Source organism: Lycium ferocissimum, chromosome 12 (assembly GCF_029784015.1).
Source record: "Lycium ferocissimum isolate CSIRO_LF1 chromosome 12, AGI_CSIRO_Lferr_CH_V1, whole genome shotgun sequence".
Taxonomy (NCBI): Eukaryota; Viridiplantae; Streptophyta; class Magnoliopsida; order Solanales; family Solanaceae; genus Lycium; species Lycium ferocissimum.
This window is the reverse complement of record NC_081353.1, coordinates 27,318,834-27,330,927: the sequence shown is the minus strand read 5'-3', so window position 1 is coordinate 27,330,927 and position 12,094 is coordinate 27,318,834. Positions and strand designations below refer to the sequence as shown.

The 12,094-nt window shown below is 32.3% G+C and overlaps 1 protein-coding gene across 2 annotated transcripts; it reads right to left on the bottom strand.

The window, feature by feature from the left end:
- Window positions 1-2,380: 2,380 nt before the first annotated feature.
- LOC132040180 (pyrophosphate-energized vacuolar membrane proton pump-like) lies at window positions 2,381-10,450 on the bottom strand. Of its 2 annotated transcripts, XM_059430802.1 has the most exons (9): window positions 10,376-10,450; window positions 8,526-8,774; window positions 5,056-5,630; window positions 4,564-4,943; window positions 4,277-4,363; window positions 3,856-4,186; window positions 3,337-3,747; window positions 3,190-3,249; window positions 2,381-2,935 (listed from the first exon to the last, which is right to left on the bottom strand). In XM_059430802.1, exons 2-9 carry the CDS (start codon window positions 8,767-8,769, stop codon window positions 2,729-2,731), a joined length of 2,295 nt encoding a protein of 764 aa, XP_059286785.1. In that variant the 5' UTR covers window positions 8,770-8,774; window positions 10,376-10,450; the 3' UTR covers window positions 2,381-2,728. The 2 variants fall into 2 exon arrangements, with proteins under 2 accessions (XP_059286785.1, XP_059286784.1); XM_059430801.1 differs by lacking the exon at window positions 10,376-10,450 and having other exon boundaries at window positions 8,526-8,819.
- Window positions 10,451-12,094: the final 1,644 nt, after the last annotated feature.

Below are 12,094 nucleotides of genomic sequence, written 5' to 3'. Positions count from 1 at the left end.
ACAAAACCGGAGGGAGTAATATATGGGCAGGTTTCTACTTTTGTTCCAAAAAAGAATAGTAGGATTCGAGTTACAAGTCTATACATCTATTTTCAGTGTGGAATTGATTCAATTTCTATTTGTGTTCTAATTTAAAAATTTTGAAACAGAAGATTCACAAATATTCACAGCAAAAAATATTTAAAAATGCTTGATTAGTTTTTAGTGACCGAGTTTCACGTCCACAAATTCAGGATTTAAAAATAGGCCATATCAACTGGACGGAGTGGACTGCCACTATTTGATAGGGTGATTTCTATTTCTTTACCGTTTTCAGAAAAAATATTCTGTTATTGATTAAAATACATTAAAATGGAGAACATGAATTATATATTAACTATTAACCCGAATCGCTCTTATCATATATCAGAATCTAAACTCTGTACCTTTTTTCTTTGTTAATAAGAAGTTTTACACCTTGCTTTACATAAATAGCGTTGAATACATTTATAGTGAATAGAGATGAATTGATTAAAGAAATAGAGTTCTCTTTATATTAAAATATTTTATTGATTCAACGCGATATCTTCTTTTGAAGCATGTTCGGCCAAGCTGTGAAATCAACTTATTTTGAGAGGTATTTTTTTTATCAAAACTATTTTGGAAGATTAGTAATTTGGTAAATCTTATAAGATAGTGATTTTAAAAAATGTCTTGTCCTAGAAAAATCACATTCATTTTGGAAAATTACTTTTTTCAACTTATGCTTAAAATCTAAAGCAACTTACTATTTAAAAATACTTATTTCTTCATCATAAGAAATCACATTCATTTTCTAAAATAAGTGATTCTTTTCCAAATGAAATAGTATCTTTTTGCACCGAGTTTCACGTCCACAAATCTAGAATTTAAAAATAAGCCATGACAACTGGAAGATTGGGAGCATAATTGATGGGCAAAAGAACATAACTAGGCAATTTTAGAAAATATATTCTGTTATTGATTAAAATACATTAAAATGGAGTTATTTAATTTTCATTTCATTACTAAATATTAACTTCCAAAGGAAAATCCTCTTATCATTATTGAAATCTGAATCAATGCCAAATATCTTCCTTTTTTTTTGTTGATAAGAAGTTTTATCTTCCATATACATTGATACAATGAATACATTTATAGTTTTGAGATTTTCTTTTTAAACGTTTATTCCTATTTTCTTAATATTAAAAATTTCTATTGATTCAATGAGTATCTTTTTTGAAATTATCTATTTATACCATAATTATACTTGGTATTTTTAAATTATTTTATCATAATGGTATTTTGGAAGAATATATTTATTGGTAAATATATAGAATATTGATTTTAAGAAAATGAGGATATGTATGTTGGAGAAGATTGAAAATACATGTTTATTTAAATAAAGAATAAATTTTTTCAACTTATCTTAAATGATGGATAAAACAATACTAAAAAATACTTATTTCTTCATCATAAGAAATCACATTCATTTTCTCGTTTAATGTGTTATATATGTAATAAACAATGCTGTTTTGGTAGAACATAAAAAGATTTGCTATTTATGTTCTTATTTATGGTATCTTGACTTCTCATGTAATTTTCCTTAATTGATTTGGTCATTTGCACTTCGTCCCTATTTTGTGTTGGTCTTTAATTTTGTCCATCATAACAAACAACTTTTTGGCAGGGCTTGTGTTCGTATTTTCGCATCATAGTCTCACAAGTTATGTCCCACACCCTTAAAGAATGATGTCCCGCTAAGCATAAGTTTGATTTTGAAAGGTAAAAACTAAAAACCAGCCCATTTGAAGGACAAAAATTAAAAACCAGTCCATATTAAGAATAAAGCGTGCAATTAAATGAATTGATTTTGCGGCGACATTTGTAGTTTCGAATTACTAGTTAAGTCATGTCTAAGTTTATTTTTTTTACAAGTCTGCTCAGTTTTTAACAAAGATATACGACATCTGAAGGAGATATTTTGTCAATCTTGTTCTTTGAAGTTCAACAATTCAAGATACGATTAACGCCCAAGTCTATTCCAGAAAAACTTCAATCGTCAATTTGTCAAAACAATAACAAATACAACAAACTCATTCACGATGATGATGATGATTTGCCAATATTTTCGAACTTTTCCAATCACACTCACTTCATTAAACTACTTTTTCATAGGGAGAAGAGATAACGCGTATTTCGTTTCATGTTTGCAAGAACTGGGTATAAGCTGATTAATTTTTAAAAAGAGTACATATTATGTAGTGGTGTTCAAATAGAACACGACAAGATTTTTTTTTTCAATAGATTTATTGAGAATCTAGAGATTTGAATGGTGCCTCTCCCTCATGTTACTTGTAGATTGTGGTGAAGAAAAGATAAATGCGCATAAAACTCAAAGTATTCAAAAATTTAACACCCACAAAGGGCAAGACAACAAGGTATTTTTGACAAAAAAAGACTGGTACAATTACTCTAGGAAAGAACATTGATGTTTCTTCTGAACTCTGCAAAAAACATTTCACCCTTACCATCATCACCATTATCATCGACGCGCATTTTCGCGAATATCTTCCTCCATAGCCTACATCATATGCTAATTCCCAACATTCTAGCTACTAAAAACACGAAAAATTGCTTGAAAGGAAGTTTGAACGAAATAAGGGGAGAGAGAGAGAGAGGAACGATAGATTCGTGATACAGTCATGTGACAAAAGGAGTTGCATTCGTCTTAAAACAACTTGAAGAGGAGACCACCGTGGGTGGCGAAGAATGGAGCGAACACGAGGGACTCGACAGCCATCAGCTTGATAAGAATGTTCAATGATGGTCCAGATGTGTCCTTGAGAGGGTCACCAACAGTGTCACCAATAACAGCAGCTTTGTGTGCATCAGATCCCTTGGGGCCAAGAGTTCTTGCATGTTCTGAGGCTCCAGCCTATCATTCAAAGATCAAAATCATCAAGGGGTTGCTTAGTAGGGTGCACAAGCATGTATTAGTAATGCTGGGATTAGTTATGTTGGCATTATTTTTTACCGACTGTTTGGTTTGTCGCATTAACTAACATGCATTGCATATTTTCTAAATAGTACTGAATAGTGTGTATTAGAATAGTATTAAACGACCCCTAAGAGTTGAATCATAATTTCTATAGCACAGTCCAAGTGAAAGGTCCAACAAAAATATTTTACCTCAATGTACTTCTTAGCATTATCCCAGGCACCACCAGTGTTAGATGCAGAGATGGCAATCTACAAGAACAAAGTTCATCCAGGATTAGAGATTTAGACCATTTGAAGTTATTTAAAAGCACATTCTCAATTTTCGATATGTTTTACCTGTACACCAGAGACAAGAGATCCTGCGAGCACACCAGACAGTGTTTCGACACCAAACAAGATCCCAACAATCAATGGAGTGAGCATGACAAGACAACCAGGTGGGATCATCTCCTTGATTGATGCATCTGTGGAGATCTTGACACAGGTGGCATAGTCGGGCTTGGCAGTTCCTTCCATGAGACCAGGGATGGTGTTGAATTGCCTGCGCACTTCCTCAACCATCTTAAGAGCAGCGCTTCCAACACTCTTCATTGTCATGGCGGAGAACCAATAAGGAAGCATAGCACCGACTAGCAAACCAATAAATACTTTAGGTGTCAAGACATCTACAGTGGAAATTGCTGCCCGGCTGACAAATGCCCCAAAGAGGGCCAGAGATACGAGAGCAGCAGAACCAATGGCAAATCCCTGTTATCATTATATGTACAAAGGAAGTTTGTCATTTCAAGGTAATATAGCGACTTCCAACTAAACCTCACAATGCTTAGTGTAGAGTAGGAAGTGAATTTAATTTACCTTTCCAATAGCAGCAGTAGTGTTTCCTGCAGCATCAAGTGCATCAGTTCTCTCTCTGATTCTGTGGCTCATTCCAGCCATCTCAGCAATGCCTCCTGCATTGTCACTAATGGGACCATATGCATCAATTGCCAAACCAGTGGCGATAGTGCTCAGCATTCCAAGGGCAGCAACTGCAATGCCGTACATTGCAGCAAAGCTGAAGCTAACAAAGATACTGATTGCAATGGCAAAAATGGGGATGATAACTGATTTGTAACCCAAGGCAAGGCCAAAAATAACATTAGTGGCAGCACCAGTGCGGCATGAATCAGCAACATCTTGCACAGGGCTGGGGAAGGAGAAAAAGAACAAAACTTCAATATCTGATATACAAGAGCCAAAGAATCTAAAAACGTGACTACAAAAACCAGGTACCCACCTGTACGCATTGCTGGTATAGTACTCAGTGACAAACCCAATAACAAGTCCGGCCCACAAACCAACTGCGACACACAAGAACAACTGCCTGCAAGTTCAAAATCAGATTGGATACATGTGAGCCTCAGTATTAAATATTTTAAAAGACAGGGAAAGGAAGCTCAAAACAGCAGCTTAATTATCCATTCAAGTGCTTACAACTTCCATTCTTTCACAACCAAATCCCAAATAATGTGAACCAATATATAAACAATGCACGAAGTGTCACATGACCAAGTTTAGACTTACCAGCTTTGTACTTCTTTCTGAACTCCGAAATTGAATATTGTGAAGGTCGATGGAAGAGCGACCCAACTAACAATAGCAATTCCAATCGTCATGAGGACAGTTGAGATAACGAGTTGCTTCTTCAATGCTGGCTCAATTTCCTTAACAGCCTTGACTTCAAAGAAATCGGTAGCAAATAAGGTGGTAAGCAAACATACGAGGATGCCAACAGAGCTGATGAGAAGGGGATATAGCATAGCTGTGAACTCATGATTGACACCAAAGGAGGAGATTGAAGCAACAACAAGAGCTGCACAGGATGATTCTGCATATGATCCAAACAGATCTGATCCCATACCAGCAATATCTCCGACATTGTCACCAACATTGTCAGCAATCACCTGAGAGACAATTTACACTTTAGAACTAACAAGAAAAGAAGCTTTTTAATAAGGCTAACTAGAAAATCAGTTCTACGTAGATCTTTACATTCTAATAGATAAATAACCATACCGCTGGGTTTCTAGGATCGTCTTCAGGGATGTTTCTCTCCACCTTGCCCACAAGATCAGCTCCAACATCAGCTGCCTTGGTATAAATTCCTCCACCAACTCTACCAAAGAGAGCCATTGAAGATCCACCAAGACCATAACCAGTTATAGCCTCAAATAGACCTTCCCAGTCGTCACCGTAGTACATCTTAAATAGAAGGATGGTTATGAACAAAACCAAAAGACCGTTTGCAGCAAGAAGGAAACCCATCACAGCACCAGATCTGAATGCAACAATAAAAGCCTTGCTGACACCTTTTCTAGCCTCCAAGGTAGTTCTGGCATTTGCATATGTAGCAATTTTCATTCCAAGGAACCCGGACACCACAGAGGTAACAGCACCAAGCAAGAAGGATACGGTGCTGAAGGCAGCAGTGGCAAGAGCTGGCTTGCAAGTTTTGGTGATGTCATATGTACAAGGCTGGTCCTTTGTGCTGAAACCCTCAACAGAGCCGAGGAAAACGAAGATCAAGATTGCAAAAGCAACCATGAAAATACCAACATACTGGTACATTGTAAAGAGAAATGACGTTGATCCTGTGGTATAAATAGATTCAACAGTTAACGTCACGAAGAATCCACTGCAAAAGTTAATAGTCAGGTAACAGTTCCTCGTCTACGCTAACTAATCAGGCAAAATAACTTACCAATAAGTATCTAGCTTTGCAGTTTCCCACCAAATATGGTCCAAATAAATGGTCCGGAAAACGAATTACAAAAGTTAAAAAAATAAATGAAACTTAAAACAAAAATTTAGCAAGTGAAACAAGTAACTGTTCAACTTTTTACAAAATCTAGCAAATGAAACCAGATTTTCCCATTTTTTCACTTCATTTTTTGTTCTTTTTCATTCTTTTTTTTTTTTTTTTTTTTAATAAGTTTTTTTTTGGTCCATTTTTCTTTCCACATTAGTAAGGGAAGCAATGGCTTGTCCACAAAAATGAAACAGCAAAAGGAATGCAGTCCCATTGCAAGTGAAAAAATTTCAGATCTCTCTGATTTGAGATATTAAAACCCCTCTAATTTCTTTTCTTTGTTGATTTAATATTCTGAAATGGCCATCAATCAGTGCATTTTCATCCCTCTGAACACAATATTTACCTTTTCCTATGAAGTTACTCCCTCCGTTTCAATTTGTCTATACTTTCCTTTTTAGTCCGTTTTAAAAAATGCCTCTTTTCTTTTTTAGCAACTCTTGAATAAGCATTTTGATACATTCTACATATCTTTAGTTTATGACCGCAACATTCAAAAGTATTATTTACTGTCTTAAACTTCGTGCCAAATAAAAACCATACAAACAAATTAAAACAGAGGGAGTATCAGACAATGCTCAGATCTACTCCCTCGGTCCTAATTATGTGATATAGTTTGACTAGGTACGGATTTTAAGAAAGAAAAAAAACTTTTGAAACTTGTGGTTTAAAACAAGTCATAGATATTTGTGTGGCTGTAAATCATTTCATTAAGGTTTCAAATTAAATTTACTAAAAAAAAAAATGTATATTCTGAACCGAGACGGGTAATACTTAACTCCATAGGATAATCAAAAAAGAATTATTACAGACTCAAAAGGAAAGTATATCAGATGAGTTGGGACGGGTAATACTTAACTCCATAAGATAATCAAAAAAGAATTATTATTTTTAATCTTAATGTATAATTAGCAAAAAGAATTTAAGCATTAAAGTATCTCAAAATCAACAGTCTTGACATTTAGGTAGCCTTCAATATTATAGAGGTGACACGTGAAAGTGATGATAACTAGTTCCCAACCTAACACGGCAACTTAGATCTATTTAACACCGACAAGCAAGTGTTTACGAGCAACTAGGAATTATTTATTTAGGTAATAAAGGTTGCTTGGAATAGTACCTAATTTGGAATTAATTATTCCCTTCATAATCACACAACTAAGAAATTTCCACAATAATTAAAGACCAACAGTAAAGTCTAAGTCTATACAAAAACGTGTCAGAAAAGCAAGAGAGAATTACATAATTTAATAATGATAACAACACGCAATGAACGAAGAAGCTAGATCTTTATTTATCAGCAAAGAAAATACTTACTACTACTCCCTCCATTTTTATTACTACTATATAAGTGGTGGTTTTACTGTTACTAAAAAAAATTACTGTTACTAAATTTTAAAGTTGACAATTCAAATGGCAAGTTTAAAACCACCATTTTAGTATATTATACAGATCTTTAATTTAAGACCATAAAATTTAAAAGTCTCTTTTTATTCTTTAAACTTTATATCCAGTCAAACTAAGACACTTAAATCGTGACGGAAGGGGTAGATCTTTAGTGGTTTCTTGATTATGTAAAACTCCACTGATTTAAATAAGGGTAAAATTGGAAGAAAAAATAAATCCCTTCTTTGATTTTATGAAAGACCACTTAGTTTAAAATAAAATGAAAAGGTAAAAACACCCCTTATTATGAAATACTAATGTTAAACATAAATCAGCATATTCCATCCGAAATCTCACAGCAAACAAAAGCAAACACAATTAAATTAACAAAATTACAAAGAAATAACTCCATTTAAACTGACAGTAAGCACAGAAATAGTACTCATTAGCATAAAAATTGCTAGATTTACTCATACAGAACACGAAAATCAGTCAACAAAATTTACCAGTATAAATTAAACACTTACATCAAGGTTTATCAGCAAAATATAGAGTCAAATTAAAGGCAAAATTTACAGAACCACATAAATGAGTTGAAAATTTTTTTGAACAAAATTTGAACCAAAAAAAATGCTATATTCAGTTCAGCAAAAAAAAAAAAAAAAAAAAAAAGGAACCAGATTCAAATTAAAGGTAAAATATACAGAACGACATAAATGAATTTAAAATTGTTTGAACAGTAAAAGCAAGGGCGCTGTGCTAATTAAAGAAATATGAAAATCAATTGAGATTAAATTATTTTTAACAAGTATTTTATTTTCGTTTATAACATAAAAAGTACAAGAAAAAGATAATTTTTTTTATACTTTTATTTATAACATCTAAACAAGATCTAAACGTCAAATGTCAGTAATATATATAATAATACCTAACTATAGCCGCCCTGAAATTTTCAGCTGTTCAGCAAAAGAAAAAATAGATTCAAATTAAAGGCAAAAGTTTTGTACATTTTGCTGATTATATTTAATTTGAATCAAAAAAAAAAAAAAAATCTGAACAGCTGAAAATTTCATGGCTTCTATAACGAGATGATGTTATATATGTATACTGACATTTAACATTCAGATCTCATTTTTTTTAACAACAGTAAAAAAGCAAGGACGCTGTGGTAATTTTATACCACAGTAAGTAGATCTTGGAAGCAAGGCCACACTGCCACTTACAATACATCGTCGCGTATTTAACCAACACTAAAAGCAAAGGGGGGCTAATGGTAATTTATATTGATTACCTTCAGAAATGGCGTTTTGAATCTCAGCGCATTTTTGAACAACATTTTGGTCATTAATCCCTTCTTCTTCTTCAATTAAAGATTCAGCATAACCATTCTTATCATCACCAACAGCCTTATTATCACTACTAACCGTAACTTTTGATACGAGAAACCACTGGAAAAGGGAGAAAGCTATGCCTATGACCGCACATAACGGAATCAAAATATCCGTTCCCAGATCTGTTAAAATTGTCACTCCCATTTTTTATTTTTTTACTCCGAAGGGGAGATTAACGGAGCTCAGGCGACTAAATGAAGGAAATGGTAGAGAGAGAGAATTGTGTGAAGTGATAAAAAAGATAGATGTGTTTGTGTATTTATAGTGTAAAGCTAAGCCAGTCAGGTAATATAAAGATAAATCGATTTCTATTTTTTTTTTTTTTTTAAAAAAAATGGGTTGTCTGTTAGGTTGTAAAAATCAAATTTTCTGTTTGTTGTTTTAAATGGACTTCTGTTGGGTTGTAAAAATCAAAACTATGGGATTTCTATTTTTTAAATTTTATTATGATATAATAGTCAAAATACAGGTCTACTTTTTTTTTTTTTTGAGTTTTCTGCAAGAAAGAAGTCAGTCCCTTATTCTTTATTTTGAACTATATGGTGTTTGCGTTTTCTACGTAAACTATCACCAACTACTTATTAAAACATACTTGACTAGTATTTGATGATGCGTGTTGTACATTGTTTTTTTGTTTGTTTAAAAATAGTGCTAAATGACACTCCACGCCCATAATTAAAGAAATTAATTGGAAAAAAAATTAAGAAATAATGGTCAAAAACACATTTGAAGATTCTAGTCAAGATGTGTTTTGATAAATAATCAGTTGTAGTTTCTATAGGAAACGCAAACACTTGATAGTTTATGTGTTTTGATAAATAGTTAGTGATAGTTTAGGTGTTAAACGCAAATCTCTAACAATTGAGGTAGGAAACTCACAAAAATGTGATACTTGAGGTGTGTTTTCACCATTATCTCTTTTATTATTCTATTGACTACTGTGAATTTATTACCCTCTCCATCCCATTTTATTGTTCATATTTGATTTGGCACACTCTTTAAGAAGTACGTAATTAATAAAATTATAAATTTACTATTATGGTTTGAATATAATAAATTTAATATTTTGAGAAATACATTAAGGAATGGATTATAGTTAATAAAGGACATCTCAGTGCATTAAGCTTATGCTATGAGCGGAGTCTGGGAAAGAGCCGTACCACAAGGGGTTGTTGTAGTTAATAACGAGGGTAAATTAGGAATTATGTGATTAACATTGTCCTTGTTTTCAAATTGAATAGTAAAAAGTGATATTTCTTTTTGGTACGACAAGTAAAATTGACAGTGGAAGTAAAGGAATTTACGTTGGGGTTTGTTTAAAATTTCTCGACACTTGAGCTTTTCTCACTTTTTGACTTCTTCCAGAAAATGCTTATTTGATTTTCTCTTAAACAATTTTAAAATCAATTGCTCAAATATTAAAAATATGAAAAATTTTAGAAATATACAAGTTGATCACTTATATTGTAAAAAAAATAATCTAAAATTTATATTACAAAAAATACAAATATATACAAACATATACAGACACTTATACCAACTTATACAAATATATAACAAAGGCAGAGAGAGAGAGAGAAAAAAAAAAAAGTTTGAATCATTTTTTGTAAGAATTAAAAAATTAGTCAATTTTGATAGTATTGTTGCTCCAATTAACGTATAGTGTAATTTTCTCTTAAAAATAACCCTTTCTGAATCAAAATATCCGTTCCCAGATCTGTTAAAATTGTCACTCCCATTTTTTTATTTTTATTTTACTCCGACGGGGAGATTAACGGAGCTCAGGCGAATAAATGAAGGAAATAGTAGAGAGATAGAAATGTGTGAAGTGATAAAAAGATAGATGTGTTTGTGTATTTATAGTTTAAAGCTAAGCCAGTCAGGTAATATAAAAATAAATCGATTTCTATTTTTTTTTTTTTTTTAAATGGGTTTTCTGTTAGGTTGTAAAAATCAAAATTTCTGTTTGTCCTTTTAAATGGATTTCTGTTAGGTTGTAAAAATCAAAACTATTGGATTTCTATTTTTTTTAATTTTATTATGATATAATAGTCAAAATGGAGGTCAAGTTTTTTTTTTGTTAGTTTTCTGCAAGATAGAAGTCAGTCCCTTATTCTTTATTTTGAACTATCTAGTGTTTGCGTTTTTTACGTAAACTATCATCGGTTATTTATCAAAACACACCTTGATTGGTATTTGATGATGTGTGGTGTATATATATATATTTTTTTTAAATGGTGCCAAATGACACTCCACGCCCATAATTAAAGAAATTAATTGAAAAAAACAAATTTTAAAAAAACTTAAGAAATAATGGTAAAAAATACATCTGAAGATTCTAGTCGAGATGTGTTTTAATAATTAATTGGTTATAATTTAGGTAAGAAACGCAAACACTTAATAGTTCAAGTATGTTTTGATAAATAGTTAGTGATAGCTCTGGTATTAAACGCAAATCTCTTACAGTCAGGTAGGAAACTCACAAAACTGTGATACTTGAGGTGTGTTTTGACTATTATCTCTTTTATTATTCTATTGACTACTGCAAATTTATTTACTCCTCCGTCCAATTTTATTATTCATATTTGATTTGACACACTCTTTAAGAAGTACGTAATTAATAAAATGATAAATTTACTATTACGCTTTGAATATAATAAATTTAATATTTTGAGAAATACATTGAGGAAAGGATTATAATTAATAATAAGAGTAAATTAGGAATTATGTGATTAATATTGTCTTTGTTTTTTAAATTGAATAGTAAAAATTAGGGGTGTCAAATATGGCCCAAAAGATAATGAACCGCCTAACCCGCCAAAAATTTTATGGGTTGGGCTCAAGATAACTTCATATCATTTTTTTGCTCAGATTGCCTTCTTTTGGGGTGGTCTTTAAATTTTTCCCCTCATATTTGTGGTCTTTACTTTTGTCCCTCATATTTGTGGTCTTTAAGTTTTGCCCTTCGCTTGAAAAGGTGGGGAATACCTGAGGTTCTGGGTTCAAACCCCCGCTCAGGCATAAAATAAAAAAATAATTTCGCAAGACAAGGCTGGGGGAGTGTATGCCGAATCCGGCATACACTCCTTAAGGAAAAACTAAAGTTATGCCGGATCCGGCATAACTAAAAGTCGTCTATACATAAGATATAGTTTAGTTATGCCTTATGGGACTTTTAGTTAAGACATAACTAAAAAAGCCCCCATATTTTAACTTTTTTATAAGGCATAACTAAAAGTTTGCCTTATAAGGCAAAAGTCTATGCCTTATAGAAAAAGTTCCGCCCCCACGTAAGGATACTTTTAATTATGTCTTGGCACACTTTATAAGCATAACTAAAAGATGTCTCAGGCAAATTTTTCTTAAGGCATAACTAAAAGTTTGTCTTGAAAAGTAAAAAATAAAGGTCAAACCGATCGACAAAACTAAAAGTACTTGAGCACCTAAAGTGGTTCTCGCCTATTTCAGA